Source organism: Perca flavescens, chromosome 11, assembly GCF_004354835.1.
Source record: "Perca flavescens isolate YP-PL-M2 chromosome 11, PFLA_1.0, whole genome shotgun sequence".
Lineage (NCBI taxonomy): Eukaryota > Metazoa > Chordata > Actinopteri > Perciformes > Percidae > Perca > Perca flavescens.
The window spans coordinates 32,599,819-32,618,346 of NC_041341.1; the positions used below are offsets into that span (position 1 = coordinate 32,599,819).

The 18,528-nt window shown below is 39.7% G+C and overlaps 1 protein-coding gene across 4 annotated transcripts; it reads right to left on the bottom strand.

Annotated features, from left to right (window-relative positions):
- Positions 1-818: 818 nt before the first annotated feature.
- plcd4b (phospholipase C, delta 4b) lies at positions 819-18,248 on the bottom strand. Of its 4 annotated transcripts, XM_028591912.1 has the most exons (16): positions 17,951-18,248; positions 17,808-17,861; positions 16,978-17,136; positions 15,790-16,018; positions 14,545-14,674; positions 13,669-13,900; positions 12,067-12,268; positions 11,239-11,383; positions 9,984-10,136; positions 7,461-7,604; positions 5,503-5,653; positions 4,213-4,329; positions 2,879-3,057; positions 2,550-2,682; positions 1,822-1,971; positions 819-1,631 (listed from the first exon to the last, which is right to left on the bottom strand). In XM_028591912.1, exons 2-16 carry the CDS (start codon positions 17,824-17,826, stop codon positions 1,540-1,542), a joined length of 2,235 nt encoding a protein of 744 aa, XP_028447713.1. In that variant the 5' UTR covers positions 17,827-17,861; positions 17,951-18,248; the 3' UTR covers positions 819-1,539. The 4 variants fall into 4 exon arrangements, with proteins under 4 accessions (XP_028447713.1, XP_028447715.1, XP_028447714.1 ...); XM_028591914.1 differs by lacking the exon at positions 17,808-17,861; XM_028591913.1 differs by lacking the exon at positions 17,951-18,248 and having other exon boundaries at positions 13,669-13,897; positions 17,808-17,889.
- Positions 18,249-18,528: the final 280 nt, after the last annotated feature.

Genomic DNA, 18,528 nt, shown 5'->3' on the forward strand with positions numbered 1-18,528 from the left:
AGTGTTTGATTTCAGCTAACAGCAGATTTAACACTTGTTTTTCATACCATAAACACAGTGCTACAGTAAAAGGATACTGGTCCTGCCTCTCCTTCTCATCCATCGTTTGAGCTTTGTGAATCAGCTTGCGCACTCCCTCGATCCAGGCTTTGGCTTCCTCGGGCGTCTTGGCCACAAGGTCCAGGTTGCCTTGGCGACCGTGAAAGACCAAGGTGAAGCAGAGCTCAGCGGGGAACTCCTCAGCGGTGCTCTGCAGGACCTCCGACTGGTGGCCCTCGCGCACAGCCTCCACCTCACTTATTGAGACTGAGACATGATCAGTGGATGGTTAAAGTAAAGTTTAGAGCTAGCCTGGCTCTAGGACTGGGCAATATTTCCATATTATATCCATATCGATATATATGGCTAGATAGCAGGGCCAGGGCTCAGGTGGTAGAGCGGACTACCAATCGGAAGGATGGTGGTTCGATCCCTGCAGTCCCATGTCAAAGTGCCCTTGGGCAAGACACTGAGCCCCAAATTGCTCCCATTGCTGCGTCATCGGTTTGTGAATGTGTGTGAATGTTTTTCTAATGAGCAGGTGGCACCTTGCATGGCAGCCTCAGCCACCAGTGTATGAATGTGTGTGAATAGTGAATGGTTCCTGTACTACAGTATGTAGAAGCACTTTGAGTAGGCGTTAAGACTAGAAAAGTGTGCTCTGTGAAAAAGAAACCATGTTTTGTTTTATTTCAAGTCCTTTAATATTGCTTGTGATAAAGAACTATAGTATATAAAGTGAATGAATTAATGAATTTGAACAATAAATGAGTCACAGATGTTGAATGTTGAAACATTCAGAAAATGTATTGCATGTATTTACAGGCCTATATATACACAAACATTTATATTATACACAACATACCCTTGTGGAATTTGTACATTAGTAAATAGAAATTAGATTATCCCAACATGATGCAACATTCTATTATTACACTTTCAGTTATTTTAGGTACTGTTGCTTCCGCATATACAGTACACTTAAAGGCAAACGGTATATTTAGACATTCTAGACATGCAGCAATCCTTCAAGTTCCTTCATTCTCAGACAATGACAATTAAAAGTTTGCGGTCGATATTTACATACAAAGTTGAATTGATAATTGCAAACTAAATAAATACAGACATCTTTCTTAAAAAATGCTTATAGTACTACATGATATCTTTTGACCCTGTTTCTTAGTAGTGGTCTAATTTCTTTGTAAAGGAAATGCATCAACCCTATTTTAAAATGAGTCCCTTTATCTGATTCAATCTATTTGAATAGAGTACTCTACTGCAATCATCCAATATCTTGTTTTGAGTGAATAATGCTGAGAAACAAAGTCAGATATCTGACATGTTATCCAAGCATTGATATTTTAAGTTACCGAAAACTTTTTTTGTCTTGTCTTGCAAATGCCCAATATCTGATAAAAGTATTGGTGTATCCTGTACGCATCCTTCGTCAGCCACAGACACAGGAGCGCCTCTGGCTTCATATCCTCAGATTTGACTTCTTCATGGGAGCTCTGAGATGCTGATGTTGACAAAGAGGGAGGCGGGAGGGATAGCTATTCCATCTTTGGAGAGCAGATGTATGTGACGATATCCTGAGAAGGGGAAAGGCGTTGAGAAGAATTTGGTAAAGAAAAAGCTTTCTAACAGAGTGGCATTGAGTTCTCCTGCATCTGGTATGTGATGCAACATATGATTGAATGTACATATTTAATAAATACTGCAATGAGCTGGAACTCTGGGAGTTTCAGTGCCGTGCTTTGGCTCACTGTACTCTTTGCTCACCTGCTTGGATGCACATAAATGGAAGAGTGAACTGTCCAATGAAGTCGTTCCTTGACGCCCTATCGTGGTCCTCCACCTCAAAGCGAACCAGGGCCAACTCGGGGGTGTGGATGACAAAATTTAAAGTTTCATCCCACACTGGGTTAAAACCTGCAGGTAGAGGGCAGTAGAGCAGTGAGTACAACCAACTGGCATGGTACTGTTATTTGCACAATTATTTTTCAATTAATCTCGTAGGTTTCACATTTGCACTTTGTACTTTCATTTCAAGTACAACGCACATTAACATTCAACATTTCTGTGAATGTGCCAGTGTTAGCCAGCCGGCTAATTTTCAACTCCTTTGGCCAGGTGTTTTGAGACCAGAGCAACAGGAAAAAGCTAGACAATTTTATGGGTTAAAATGTACGGACAGAAGACAACAAGACGCCATAAAGACAGCAACAGCAACAAAATAAGCCTCCTCAAGAAGCCATGCAGAGCAACGGGAAGCAGCGAGACATTAGTACGTTAATACATCAACAGTATACACATTCAGTAAATGTAGCCACGCAAGCAAGCAAGCAAGCAAGAAAACACAGCCAAGCAACACAGAATTTTTTTTTAAACATGCACACATGCAGAGGAGCAATAAGCAACAAGTTCTATTTTTTCTTTCACATCTTGGCCCTTCTCAAAACTATCTATATAAATGAAATACACATATCATCTGTACAGAGAAAACTCACCGTTGTTGTTAATGTAAGGGGTCTCTTTCATGTCCTGGTCCCCTGGCACTCCAAAGATCTGCACTCTGACCAGGGGGTCTACAATAGAGCCTTCTTTCTGATTCACCTTTGGTAGCTGCTGCCCACTTATCACCTGATGAACACACACACACACACACACACATATTTGCCTATTAGATACAGACACCACTGTACATGTACTTGCACAGAAGAACAGCAATTTGTGATTTTTTTCTTTGTTATTCAGTGGTTTTCATGCTAGTTTTCTGCAACACCCTGCCTCAAATTTACACACTGACAAACGAAACTACTGTCGTGCAGTTTTGAACCTGTATGGATAAGCGGAGGGGTTTGTAGCCTTGCCGCTCCTCGGGTTTGTCTGGACTGAACTGAGTGTTGCCGTCTCTCATGAAGTCAGGCTTGAGGACGTAGCCGCAGCAGCCGTTCTGCCTGAACAGCCCATCATTCAGATCCATTTCCAGACCAGCTGTCTGAAAGTTCAGAGCCACTTTGGGAAAGAGGGAGAAGGGAAATAATGCAATGTACTGTGATGTTTCTTGGCAGGCTGTATCACATGATTTCCTAGACTCAGAGTATTCTATCTAGCTATCAAAGTTCATGTGACAAGTCCAGCCTTTCATCCAGAGCAGACGGCGTCGGTTTAGCCCTGATGACAGGAAACATCTGTCCTGTTAAACTGCTCCAGCTGCTCTGTGCCTGGCCCTTACGGAAGAGGATTAGGGCCACATGTCAATAATGGTCACATGGTTTCCGTGTTCAAATTGTGAGTGATATATGCTACATACCACAATGCAATGTTCCTGGTTCAATTTTGGCTGGGGACCATGTTTGCTATCACTGTCTACTGTCAATTATTATTTATATGTTGTATTTATGCATTTCCCTGGACTGTGTTCCTTTCTTTCGGTAGGAAGATTCTGTGACAAGTTGGGCTTTTGAAACCAACGACCAAATCAAAAAGAGCCTTTATTTGTCCTTTCTTGATTTTGATTTTGCATTGGGAATATACAAGGTTTTCATCCAGCAGCGACAGCACTAGCTTATGTTAAGTGCTACTCACATTTGGCAGATTAAATTGTAACCAAATGGCTGAATTGACAGCACTGACCCTGTCTACATCCATACCCTGAATCCTAAGTATCAAAAGCACAATTCAATCTTTCTGATCTTGAAAGCACTTAAATAAATTGGCCAATTATTTAGATAAAGCCTGGGAGAAGAGGAAAAAAGCTCTTTATCGAGTGTAGATGAGAACTAGTTGTTTGTGTGTGGTATGTGTGTACGTGTATATACATATGTGTATGTGTATATGTGTGTATGTCTATGTATTTGTATTCATGTATTTGTCCGAGGGATTTGTATGTGCAACAAGAAGATGTTTGTTGAATAGGTAAATTTGTGGTGTCTTGTAATCCCATGTGGGATGGGCCAAAATATTTGGCATGACACAAAAATAAAATATAACTAACTAACTAACTAACTAACTAACTAAATACTGGCTGAAATAATACATGAAATTGCTTGTTTGTGGCCATCAGAGCACTCATTAAGATTGGAAACAGGGCACATCGGTGATTTCAGAGGTAAGTTTGTAAGTAAGTTTGGTGTAACCAGCAGAGGGCGACATCACCCTTCCCCTCACCTATCTGGCAGCCCACATTCCACATCTCCTGGGGGTTGTAGTTAGAGGAATTGGTCCTTAAGCCATCGGGGTAGATCCTGCTCAGCTGCCGAGTGTTGTACCGCACAAAATCTGTTCCTGAGGGAGAGGTTTAAAGGTAATAAAGCCACTCAATTTCTATAGCGTAAACACAGAGAAACGTGTTCCTCTATCTATTCTCAGGTACAGTTATAAATAATATAATAATTTAACAAGAAAGAGCGCCAAAATCCCTATTGCCAAACCCACCAGACTTCTTTAGAGTGTACAGATCTAGATCCAGCATATCTGCACATGGCTAGGGTGAATTAAGGGTTCATTTCAACCTAATTAGTGACTGTTGAAACTGTAGAGAGACAAACCAATGCAACTTTTGATCGACTTTCTGTCGTCTTTGAATGAAGAAATAAAATTATTATCATTATGTTTTTGTCCAATTGGAGTCTGATGGGTTTGCAAATATTCCAACTTTAAAAAAAGAAAAAAATTCTATATATTCTGAGTTTATTTTCCCTGTAATATCCCGACCTTTATTCTCCAAATATTCCAGTTTCGGGGATGTTTTATGTTAAACGCAAAGGATCTTACACTCTAACGCAAAGTGTGTTGTACTGCACAAAATCTGTCCCTGAGGAGAGGTTTAAAGAGAATAAAGCCACTCTATTTCTATAGCACAGGGGTCTCCAACCGTACTTCATGTAAGGGCTACTGAAGTGGCCAAGAGCTACTTGCATCACATCACTCACATTTAATTACATAACACACATAAGCTGAGTGAAGCTACACGTATGAAAATGCAATAACCAAAGCTTATAAAAAAAGCTTATAAAAAATCTTCACTTCACGTCAAGGTTCATTACTTATTTTACATTTCTTTTAGCCCACATAGTTAGCTATATCACTGAAAATATTCCCATCAGGGTCCAAGAAAACATTACCACTTTTCACTTCTATGGCCCGCAAAGTTAGCTACCTCACTTTTAATATTGTGGTCATTTATGTGTCTCAGTTTGTCAACCTATTGGCGAGCTACTGGAAAGCTACATGTTGGAGACCCCTGATACAGCATGAACACAGAGAAGCTACATGTTCCTCTACCTATGACTCAGAGACAGTTATAAATAATATAAAAATGTCAAAAGAAAGGTACTGTACACTTTGTAACACATGGATAACATTTCATAGTCATGAAACAGATATTATTTTATCTGAGAGATATGAAATGCACTTAAGATTTTAAAGATGTCCACTGTTCCCTTCATGGTCATGTACCTTCGTCCTTAGCACGTGCCTGGGCCTTGTTCTCAGAGAACGAGGATATCTCATAACATTTGGCGTGTGAACGAGCATGCTCAAAGTCACGGAAGTGCACACTCTTGCAGTAAACCACTAAGTCCGACAGCTCCCTGGACAGTTTGGACTTCTGCAAAATGGGAGAATAAAATGGTAACTTAATCAACAAAGAAATCCTGTTCCCATCACTTTAAACATTAATAACATCTAGGGGTGAGCAGCTATGGGTCACCGTATCCCTGTAAATTAGAGGCTAGGGATTCAATAATAATGACCTGGTAATTTGTCCACAACTAACAAACTGCAACAAAATAGTGGGGGGAGAAATACCTGCAAACTAATTTGCCTTTAATTTAAACAAAATAGCAAGTTACTAGACTAAAATAAGTTTGGTTTATTTATTTATTTTCCACAATATCTGAAATGTGGAACTTGTTTGGTACAAATGATTGCATCGTTGTAAGGTAAGAGCTGCGTAATGAATTCTTGGGAATTTACACGTAATTGCCAGAACATTATCATGATGTAACCACACCGCGACAACAGCTACAGTAGTTATAAATAAGCATGCTTTTATTCAAATTAAAAACAGGATAAAATGTTTCCTAACTATCTCATTCATAACTATCTCATGAGTCTTGACCTTATTTGTCACTTCTTTATGAACCCATGCAAAGCAATAGATAGATACAATTCATACAGTATCAAGTGGTTTTCAATATCTTTTAATATTTGCATGAACATTTGCAAAGATTTTAAACAAGCAGCTTCCATCTGGTTTCATTCCACTGATACGGACATATTCAAGTGTTGTCTTTACTTTTTTCACTCAATATCATCAATTATTACACTATTATGTGGATACTATTATTATGCAGATATATACAGTATGTGGGTGGCAGTACCTCAGTCTGCAGGAAGTTGGGTTGAGAAGCGGTTCAAGTCCCCATATGGACCAAAGTACGGAGTATGGACTGTGTGTAATGTGTGTTCTAACAACAGAGTGAGTCAATTCTAATAAAAGTATAAATTATTCAGCACTACGTACTGTATCATTTATATATATATTTGTATACAAATATTGAGCTAATTACTGAGTATGCTTTTCAAGGAAAATGTCCAATTTCTGTTAGCCTCAGCTATTTTATTTAAATTTGGGACACAGTACTAGGTACGTATTACTTTATTGATGCATTTTTACATTTTATTTTAACAGTTTTTGTTTAGTTGTGGACAAGAAAACAGGTATCTGTTTTCTTATTTCCAACTTTTTTCACACTGCTACTTTGATTATTCATGTGGATAAGTCATTTATTGGGTAATTATTATTATTTAATCTATATATAAATTATAGCAATAACAGTTTGAGGGGGAAAAAAATATCTTCAAAGATGAATTTAGCTCAACCAAAGCTTTAATGCAGCTAATAAATCTGGATAAAACGATTAGAATCCCTTCTCTCCCTCCTCACCTCTAATTAAATTATTAAAGCCACAAATGCTTCCAGTTCATGTCTCGCTTCTCAGCAGCTGCCCTGAGCATTTCACTTTTATAATTTAGATATTTTCTAATAGCTGTTTCCTCAGAGCTTTCTTCCCCCATCTAAGGCGAGGGACATTGGATGCTGTTTTCTTTCTCCCATATCTGTCTTCTTTTAAATAAGTTTCCTGTTTCTTTTCACTATCTCCCTTCTTCTTCTCCAGTCTCGCCTCGCTGTCTCTTATGTCCCAACCCAGCTTCCTGTCTGTCTCTACAATCAAGCTCCATACCCTTCTGTCTTGATTTACAATCACTTTTTATAGAATTCTCTACTTCTACTATCTGTAAAGGAAAATGTGTATATTTAAGAAGCATGGTCAAATCATGCTACAAGAAATAAAGTCACTTTTTTGACCAACATAAGGGATCTCAGATCTCAAAGTATCAGGTTGATGTACCTTCCTAGCAGGTGGGTTCCCTTTAGTCGGGCTCTCTGCATCTTCTGCTTCTTCGTCACTAACTTCATCTGTTTGGGTTTCATCGAGACAGTCTTCTGGATTGTTAAGCTTCTTGGCTTTCAGCAAAATCTTGCCTTTCAGTTCCTGTAATGAACAACAACACAGGCACAGATTGGTGAGAGCTGTTTGTCTGCATGCTGTAAGTGATAATCGACTCCACTTTATTTGCAGTGTTTTTCTGTTCATTTCAAAGTACAAATGAGTAGATTTAAGAACTTAATTAAACCCAGTTAGTTGAATGGGCTGAGTACCCAGACTGCTCATGAAGGTGGTCCATCTTCCTGCACTTTGCTGTCTCCCAACTAAACGCAGCAATGCACCTATTTAATTGCCAAAATCCTCAGTGGAATTCTTCGCAGGATTGATCTGCCATTACTTCAAGTTAGCATTGATTGCCGTAAGTGCTCTAATGGAAAAAAGTTTGGAATTTATACTATAGTTATGCTTTCAGTGGTAGATGCATAACAGGCCACACACAAACCATGCATCTTTAAAATGTCTATACTGTAAATGATACCTAAGTTTCATACAATACATTTAGCTGCTGCCCCCGTCCACAGCAGTACAATGCTTAGCTTCTGTATTAGTATGCCTGCCTGCTTCTCCAAACTCCCAAATCTACTATAGCTAACGCACTGACTATGGAGAAGTACCTCATACAACCCCACTTCAAAAAATCAGAACTATCCCTTTAATGCATGAATAAATGTAACATAACCATGAAATAATGTAACTTAAAGTGCTCATATTATGCTCATTTTCAGGTTCATAATTGTATTTAGACGTTGTACCAGAATAGGTTTCCATGGTTTAATTTTCAAAAAACACCATATTTTTGTTGTACTGCACATTGCTGCAGCTCCTCTTTTCACCCTGAGTGTTGAGCTCTCTGTTTTAGCTACAGAGTGAGACATCTCACTTCTGTTCCATTTTTGTTGCGAGTCGCACATGCGCAGTACCTAGGTAAGGACTACTAGCCAGTCAGAAGCAGAATGTGAATGTTGTCACTCAGACACTAATGCTACGTTTACACGTCCATCCATCCATCCATCCATCTTCGTCCGCTTATCCGGTGTCGGGTCGCGGGGGGAGCAGCTCCAGCAGGGGACCCCAAACTTCCCTTTCCCGAGCAACATTAACCAGCTCCGACTGGGGATCCCGAGTTCCCAGGCCAGGTTGGAGATATAATCCCTCCACCTAGTCCTGGGTCTTCCCCGAGGCCTCCTCCCAGCTGGACGTGCCTGGAACACCTCCCTAGGGAGGCGCCCAGGGGGCATCCTTACCAGATGCCCGAACCACCTCAACTGGCTCCTTTCGACGCAAAGGAGCAGCGGCTCTACTCCGAGCTCCTCACGGATGAGTGAGCTTCTCACCCTATCTCTAAGGGAGACGCCAGCCACCCTCCTGAGGAAACCCATTTCAGCCGCTTGTACCCTTACACGTGGCCAGCTATTTTCATAAACGGACATTTCAACCTCTCTGTTTTCAGAAAAGTGTTTGTTTATATGTACCCGTGTATATATGCCGTCAATGCAGTTAAGAGCATGCCAGACCTGTAGGTGGCGGTGTAACGAGGAGCTCAAGCCCACGTTAGCCAATCAGAATCCCGACAATAGCAACAACGGCAACCAATCACGTCCTCTCTCTCTCTCTCGGCTACCTAAACCTCCGTTTGTCTCAGTTTACATGCAAACGTGCAAACGAAGTTTTCCAAAATCTCTACTTTGGCCGGAGTTTTTAGAAATAATCGTTTTCTGTGATAAAAACGGGGTTTTCATGTAAATGAGAGGCCAAACCGCAGGAAAATATCTGCGTCTTCCCTTCGTGTAAACGGGGCTTAAATTGAAGGTGCGCAATTGCTCATTAACGTAACATTACAGCTTGTTTTCGCCGCTGCCAACTGCAGTGGTCTTGCTTTATTCTTGACCAATTTCCCTTTGACACAAAAACATAGGAAAGTAGGGTCCAGGGAGAAAAAATCACCAAAATGAGGTGTTCACATTAAAACTACAATATACAAACAGCATGTAAAAGCCACACTAGACTATTTTAAGATGAAACAAGACTCTGTATGGCTCTACTTAGAAACAGCAGTGCTTTGAGCTAAATACTAACATCAGGCTTTCTTAGAATTTCACTGTTGTTAATGCGGTAATTTGGTTATTGTGATTAAAGTTCATTAATGGAACCACGTCTCCTGCCTATAACAAACCTGAATGCATTTGAGTTGCAAGTCCTGGTAAACTAAGGTCTAAAGTAAACATTAGTTCCCTGGGTGAAATTAACAGGGTTGTGTTGTCAGCTACTTAACACTTAACACGTAACACTGGTTAACAGGGCCCGCAAATTAACTGCCCGCCACAATTGGTTAAAAAAATAAATGAATCCCTCGGTGCCTCGCCCTCTGAAGTGTATATACTGTATGATCACAAACAAAAGAACAAAACCCAAACAGATTGTAACCTGTGGAGAAGGAAGCTGTTGAGGGACCTGCCCATCCAGAAGGGTGGTCAGTAGTGTGTCACCCAGGATTTTGCTAAGGTGCTGGGCCATGACTGTCTGCTGCTCCACACCACAGTGATTCTCAAGAGACAGAATGACTGGGAAGTCCGATGCCTATCAAACAGGAAAGAAAAGACACAATACTGGCTTTTAAAGCTTATCTGTATTATTATTATTATTATTATTATTATTATTATTATTATTTTGTCTTATAAGCATTCACAACCTATGCTCTTCTACAATTCTCTTCATTTTTATACCCCAGTAGCCTTTTAACCCCTTCCACATTTCTCTATATAGAAACCTCATTCAAATATTCAATGTTTTCTAGGAAATTGTTCAAAATCTATACATTTGCACACTTTTTCATACTTTTTATTATTTATTTTATTACCCATTTATGCAGAAACTCCATTCAAACTTTAAAATGTCTCACATCTTTTATACGATACGGGTATTATTCAGCTTTCAAAAAAATATTCCACCTTCTTTGAAGCTTTTTTTTAGATTTTTTACATAAGTTTGTATTGGGTGTAATGTTCAGAGCTAGAGAGGGCGATATCAAAGCTAAAGTGGAGAGGAGGAGAGGAGCTTTAAAACTTCTACAAAAAAAGTATTGCTCTTATTTCCACAATTGTCACTCTTCATACATCATTTTAAGTTAAAATGTAGTAACATTTGTGCAGGTCCCAGACATGTTACTATAGAAGCAATCGGACTTACACATTTGGCTATGTAAGCCTTGAGTGACAGGAACTCCAATCACCTGAGACCAGAAATTACTGGGGAAATGTTTATTTTATTTTTTTTAAATATTCTACTTTTCCTGTTCTTTTTCACATACGGCATTGGTATTATTCAACTTTTCAATGGCATTCATCCTAATTAAACCTATTCCAACTTTTTCAACTATTACTACTACTTCCCTTTCTTCTTACACATTTCAGTCAGCAATTCAGTGTAGTGTCAGCTTTTCAGCATCCAGCATTCACAACACTAAGTTATGAACACAGTGACGGTGGCTCTGCAAAATGTTCTCGGCAAGGAACTTGTTTTGGTGAAACATTTGCACCCCGCAAAAAACTGCCACATAAAATATGATATGAAGTGAACTTTTGCATGGCTGAATACCGCTAGGAGTAAGTGATGAAATATGTTTTCTGTGTTATTTGAGTAAACCAACCCTTTATAAGCAAATAGTGCTAGTGCCGCTCACCTTGAACGCGTATTCCTTCAGAGTTGAAATTACATCTCTAAAAAGAATCTTGGAAGTAAAAGTGTGACCATGGTACACAATGGGTTCACCATCACTGCCGTCCCAGCAGTCCACCTCTACACAACGGCAGCCTCTCTTCAGGGCCCTACACACACAAAAGGGCAAAATATGTTGTCATGTTTCCCTGAAATGTGATGTTTATTAGTAACACTGTGTGCTCACACACACACACACACACACACACACACACACACACACACACACACACACACACACAGCTTTAGTTTTAAGCTAAGAAAGTCAACTCCCTGTCAAGTTGATTACTCAACTCTGATAAGTACACTAAATTCACTTTACTGCGATTGCCTAACCTCTGTTTCAATTAAAGATCCTATATTGTAAAAAAAAAAAGTGAGATTGCCATGTCTTTTTCTAGTCTAACCAGGTTGCTATATAAATACTGCGAAAGTATCAAAATGCTGCTACAGTGCCGTTACAGTCACTCCCCGGCTGCAATGATGGGGCAGAGACTCCAAGAGCACAGATGTGAAAGACCCGGTAACACTGACCAATCACAACAGACTGGGCTTTTTCGAGAGGGGGACTTAAAGAGACAGACGCTAAAACAGAGCGTTTCAGACAGATTGTCAATACAGGTTTATTTAAACAGACAGTATGAAAAAAATTATGTTTTTTGAACATTAAAGCATGTACGCATGTTCTAGTAGAAACCTAAAATACCCACCTAAAAGAAAGAACCTTAAATTAGCATAAGATGGGACTTTAAAGCGCGTACTAAGAATAAAGCATGTTGCATGCAGCCCTTACTTGATGTATGCCTCCAGGCTGCTCTGTCCTAGCAGCTGGTCCTCCAGGAGGTAGGTGTTGTGTGAGGAGGAGATGAAGTAGTGGCTAAGTGGCTGGCTCATGTCCTGGTAAAGATCCAGATGCTTAGGTTTAAATATGGAGCCCTCCTGTGAGCACAGGTACATCTGGAAGCCATCTAACGACATGATGCGTTGCTTCTTGGCTGCACAGAGGATATGATATGACTTTAGTAGTCACAGATCAAGAGGCAGCGCAGGCAGAGGTGGAAGAAGTATTGAGATTCTTGACTTAAGTAAAAGTACTAATACCACACTGTAAAAATACTCTGTATCAAAGTAAAAGTCCTGCACTGAAAATGTTACTTACGTGAAAGTATGTAAGCATCATCAGGAAAATGTACAAAGTAAGTATTGAAAGTAAAAGTACTCAATGCAAACAAACAAACATCCTCACATTTTAGAAACTGGAAACAATCAAAACAGTTGTGTGTTTAATTGTCAAATCATTTCAGCTGGACTTAGACCGTTATATTGTTGAGTAGTTTAATTAATAATAAAACATCGTATTTTATAAACTACATGTGTTTTGTGTGCAAAAATCTTAATTTGTAAAGTAACTAGTAACTAAAGCTGTCACATTAATGTAATGGAGTAAAAAGTACAATATTTCTCTCTAAAATGTAGCTGAGTAGAAGTAGAAAGTATCATGAAAAGAAAAGACTCAAGTAGAGTACAAGCACCTCAAATGTATACTTGAGTACAGTACAGTACTTGAGTACATGCACTTAGTTAAATTCCACCACTGAGCACAGGTCACATGGTATATGTATTTGCTGAGTTGCATAAATATTACACATTACATTTAGCTGACGCTTTTATCCAAAGTGACTTACAATTGCTATATATATGTCTATATGCCCCTGGAGCAACTATGGGTTAAGTGTCTTGCTCAGGGACACATTGGTTAATGTATCGCAGTGGGAATTGAACCCAGACCTCCCACACCAAAGGTATGCGTCATATCCACTGCGCCATCACCACCCCTAAATATATGTCGACTGGAAAGAAAGGAATTCACACACTCAGTGAATATTAAATATTTATGCACAATACATATTTAACATTAGTGCACGTTCCTATTATTGCATCAGTTATGTGCGGCTGTATGTCAGGGCAGTAGTGCAACTGGGCAACTCCTAATGAGGTCCAGGCTTTCCACAGACATCATGTGTGACATGAAGATGCACTGCTGTCAGTCAGAGCCATCTCCAGTGGCCGAAGAAGTTTTAGTACTAATAGCAAACTGTAAAAACACTCTAAAAGTAAAAATCCTGCATTGAAAATGTTACTTAAGTAAAAGTACTGTATATAAGTATCATCAGGAAAATTTAAAGTATTAAAAGTACTCAATGCAGAAAAATTTGTGTTTTAGAAACTGGAAAGGATCCAAACTGTTCTGTCAATCAACTAAGTGTTTAATCAGCTAAGTGCGAGCAGACATGTCAAAACCCGAGCTAACATTAGAGCTTGTGCAGACGTATGTTCTTAAGTACATTACTTGAGAAAATGTACTTAGTTACATTCCACCACCGGCCATGTTTACCAGATTCAGATGGTTCGTAGCGGTCGATCAGCATCTTGGCGAGCTGGTAACTCTGCCCTCCCTCGTGCTGCTCCATGCTCAGGAAGGTCTCCAGCTCCTCCAACAGCAACTTCTCTCCATCTCCAGAGTAGTCCTGGAACACCTTCCACACTTCATCCCTCTGGGTCAGCATCTTATAGAAATGGACAAACTGCTCGATTTCCAAAGATCCACTCTCCGACTTGTCAGCCTTCTGTGGAAATAAAGCATCGGCTTTCTTTGTTGCACTGTTTAAATATGTTTTTATTGTTTATTGTTCATTAAAAGGATCCCCATTAAATGATGCCGTAGCAGTCAGCTACTGTTCCTGGGGTCCACACTAGACACACACATTATATAACTGACATCCCATTACAATAATATATGTAAAATCACATCCATATGCAACACTTATCCACGTCCACATACATACACATGCATGTATACAACCACAAACACACACAGTGACAAATTTGTCACTCCACATCAATTTTATGAAAGATGGTTGAGAGAGAGATTAGGGCTGCATGATAAGAGGAAAATATCTGATTGCAATTCTTTTGACCGACATTGCAATTGTGATATGATTTACGATACTGGAGGAAATGATCATTTTTTTATCATTGTTCTCATTTTCCTTGAAAAATAGTAAAATAAAAATGATTATAGTGTGATTTTTGCCAGGATCTGTTTGACACATATTTTGACTTTAACAAATATTGCAGCCCCACCCCTACAATTTGGATAGTCCGTATCACGATTTCGATAAAATTGCAATTAATTGTGCAGCCCTAAGAGAGATGCACTGCAGCAACAAGTGAACTTAATTAAACCAATCTAAAGAGGTTCATAGCTCACCGTGAACAGATTCAAAGCATGGTCCTCATTCATTTCCACATTCATCATCTTCAGCAGTGTCTGCACCTCTTTGAAATTCATCTTCCCATCTTTGTTTTTGTCAGCTTTCTGAAACCAGTCGCGGATCCACCTGAGAGGATACTGAGGGAAACGCCAGCTCACAAGTGTTGTGGAACAACAATTCAAATAATAATAATAAAAAAAAATTCATTCAAAAGTGTTACAATCAGATGGAGAGTTCTATTAGAAAACCCCACGGATAAAATAATCTCATGGGTAGAGCAAACTTTTTTTTTCTTTTGTTGCTATTTGTTGTTGTTATCTGGCAACATTAGAGAAAAAGCCCTGCAAAAAATAAAATAGTTACCTAGCTTCCGCACCATACTGGACCAGGCTTGATTACACTTGTTGACTGTTTTCCCAAGATCGTCATAGTCAATCATAAATAGAAAGGGATGGTCATCTCCATTCATGTTTTATTTCCATTACTTTCCGTTTATGTTTAATTGCTAATGAAAAGGATCCCCATTAGGTAATGCCTTAGCAGTCAGCTACTCTTCCTAGTATCCAGACACGACACACAATACATACCCACTACATCACAGACATTCCGTAATATGTATATATGTAAAATCGCATCAATATGCAACACTTATCCATGCTCACATAGGCTACACATGCATGTGCAAACATACACACACCCACATTTACCATAAACAAGAGATCAAACTAACAGTCACACTCAGTACATCAAATTATGAATAACCACCAATCTAAAACCTGTTCACACAGAACAATTTTTTTTCCTTTCTATAGAAAAACAATTAAACACAATTAAAGGAATATTTGGTAACACTACTTGAAGGTAAGATAAGAGTGACATGACATTGTCATGAACACATGACACTGTTTGACTTGTTTATAATGTTTATGACACGTTCATGACAGTGTCATGTCACTCTTATGTAGATACCTTCAAGTAATGTGTAACCGAATATTTTTTAAACAGTGTAAGAATCATGGAGTGTGTGTCACTCCAATTGTTTGCCTCTAGATCAAACTCAATTTTTTGTAGGCTTATAAATAAACCTTCAATCCATTACCTGACATTTTTTCAGAATGATTTGCACTTCACAAGACTTCTTGAAGCTTTGTGCAGAGAAAAGCCAGTGTTTGATTTCAGCTAACAGCAGATTTAACACTTGTTTTTCATACCATAAACACAGTGCTACAGTAAAAGGATACTGGTCCTGCCTCTCCTTCTCATCCATCGTTTGAGCTTTGTGAATCAGCTTGCGCACTCCCTCGATCCAGGCTTTGGCTTCCTCGGGCGTCTTGGCCACAAGGTCCAGGTTGCCTTGGCGACCGTGAAAGACCAAGGTGAAGCAGAGCTCAGCGGGGAACTCCTCAGCGGTGCTCTGCAGGACCTCCGACTGGTGGCCCTCGCGCACAGCCTCCACCTCACTTATTGAGACTGAGACATGATCAGTGGATGGTTAAAGTAAAGTTTAGAGCTAGCCTGGCTCTAGGACTGGGCAATATTTCCATATTACAGTGCTCAGCATGAGTGAATACACCCATGCTAAAGTTGACTAAAAGGAGGAATAAAAAAAACAACTTTTGGAAATTGATCGTAATGCCATAATTAAAAAAATGAGGAAAAATCCAACCTTTAAGGACACCAATTTTCTTTGTGAATGAATAATGTATTGTAAATAAATACATTTTCTTCCTTAAAATACAGGGGGCATAAGTAAGTACAACCATATGTTAAATTCCAATAGAGGCAGGCAGATTTTTTATTTTTAAAGGCCAGTTATTTCATGGATCCAGGATACTATGCATCCCTTGGCCTTTGGAATTAAAATAGATTGGCATGGGGTACTTTCCATGAAATCATCTCTCAATGCAAATCAAACCAGCTATTAGGCTAATAAAATATAAAATATAAATAAAATCATGCCAATCTCTAGGTATGGAAGTCATAGAAGCATGACGTAGCAGGGCACTGCATGTCATAGCAGGGCATACTCCATCCAGTCCATTTACATTTATATCATCTTAAATTTTAGATAATTGTCTTTTCCTGGTTTTTATGGCTGTATTACAGTAAAGTGATGTCATTTTCTGAACTTACCAGACTGTTCTAGCTGTTTGCCTTTACCCAGTCATTATATCCACATTACTGATAATTATTTATCAAAAATCTCATTGTGTAACTATTTTGTATAAGCACCAATAGTCAACCCTGCAATATCGTCGCAATATTGACATTGATGTAAGCTATTTGGTCAAAAGTATTTCTCCATATTGCCCAGCTCTACCTGGCTCTATCAGAAGGTAACAACCCAAGCAGGTACCAGGGAAGATCATTAGGAATAAAACAGCTTATATGTCATGCATGCAAACATGCGCACACGCTTTGGTACTCACAAGTGGAGTGGCCTTTCCCTGCCCATCTGGACTTGTACCAGATCGTCACGGCGTCCTCCAGAAGGCGGAAATGCCGCTGCTTCTTCCACGACCGGGACTTGACCTTTTTCAGAGTCGACCCTGCCATCATCACCTTGACATCTGGGTCATCTTCGATGCCTGCAGTCACATGTAAAAAGTCATGAAATACCTCAGATACTACACCATCAGAACTGCAGGCCAGGGAGGGGATTGTTTTATTGGTTTTGCCATTACTGATTCAATTAGGATATATGGACTTAACGCTGAGCTTAACTTCCATTAAACCAGAGATCTTCAGCAGGGGGTCCTTAGGGTTACTGCATGGGGCTCTAAGTTATGGTTTAAACATTTAAATATGTCTGAAAATATACATAAACACGAGTATTAGCTTAAATTTACACCACAATGATGACATGCTACTGGACTGTAGGTAAGGTAGACACTATGGTATACATCCACATATACAGAAGCTTCAATGATTCACTGCTACATGTATGTTTAACATTACAACATGATGTATAAATATGAATGTCAATAATTATTTAAATAGCTTAGTATTGTATGCACTACAAAAAGGTATGTGTAAAGGCTTTAGGCTGCCCTACACATTACCATAGGCTTCGCTTAATATGCAACTCAATTTGATTCTAATATGCAGTGGGGGGGTCCCTACTCCGTCTCTCTTTCAGCTAAGGGGTGCTTGGCCTAAAAAACGTTGAAACCCCCTGCGTTAGACCATACATCTTCAAACAACTTGCAAAATCATCACAAATCTATATCATCAGACTGAGGGAATAACATTTACTCACGTGAACCTTCAGGATCCATTGCTATTCTTGAATCATGCCAATGGAAATGCACCGCTAAAAAGAATAAGATGTTGGAAACTTGTTCCAGTCAGACAAACTATAAATTGCATTTTTCCTTGATAGGGAAAAAGAGTTCTACTTACCAAAAGTACAGTTCTCACCAGGAATATTATGAGTTCGACCTCCAGAGGTGCATACTCTTAAGGAGACAGCTGGCCTCAGATATGGGTGGGTAGGACCCGGGATAAGGTTAAGGGAGGTGTGTATGTCACACTGGCCTGTACGCTGAGATCCAGAATCAACGAGAGTCCAGGGCCTTTTAGCTGAGCTCAAGGCCTTTAAAGCCTGGGAGTGTCTGAAGGGAAATCTGGCTCAGCCTCCTCTCTCCTCCCCTCTCTCTCACTACTGGGTCTGAGAAACCTGATTCTCTGGTCACTGCTGCTGCACGCTGGTACGCTCTACTCTCACCCCTCCTCCTGTTCCCCCTCCCTCCCTTCCCCCCCAGCCTTCCTTCCTTCTCCTGCCACTCCCTCACTCCTCCATCCGCAGACCCCTCGCTGCATATGGTGAGGCTCACTTCCCTCAGTCCGCTTCTCCTAGTTCTGTCTTTTGATGGCCTGCAGAGTGACTCCCATGATTCTGTAATAGCACTGATAACAGATAACACAATTCTGGGAAATAGTCTATGTTAGGGAGAGAAGCCAAATCACAAAACAATGAG

Coding starts and splice junctions, on each gene's coding strand:
- plcd4b (XM_028591912.1), bottom strand. Junction 14,675..15,789: donor GAGAAGGAGAGGCAGGACCA/GTATCCTTTTAC, acceptor GTATCCTCTCAG/GTGGATCCGCGACTGGTTTC. Junction 3,058..4,212: donor GAATGTGGGCTGCCAGATAG/GTGAGGGGAAGG, acceptor TCTTTCCCAAAG/TGGCTCTGAACTTTCAGACA.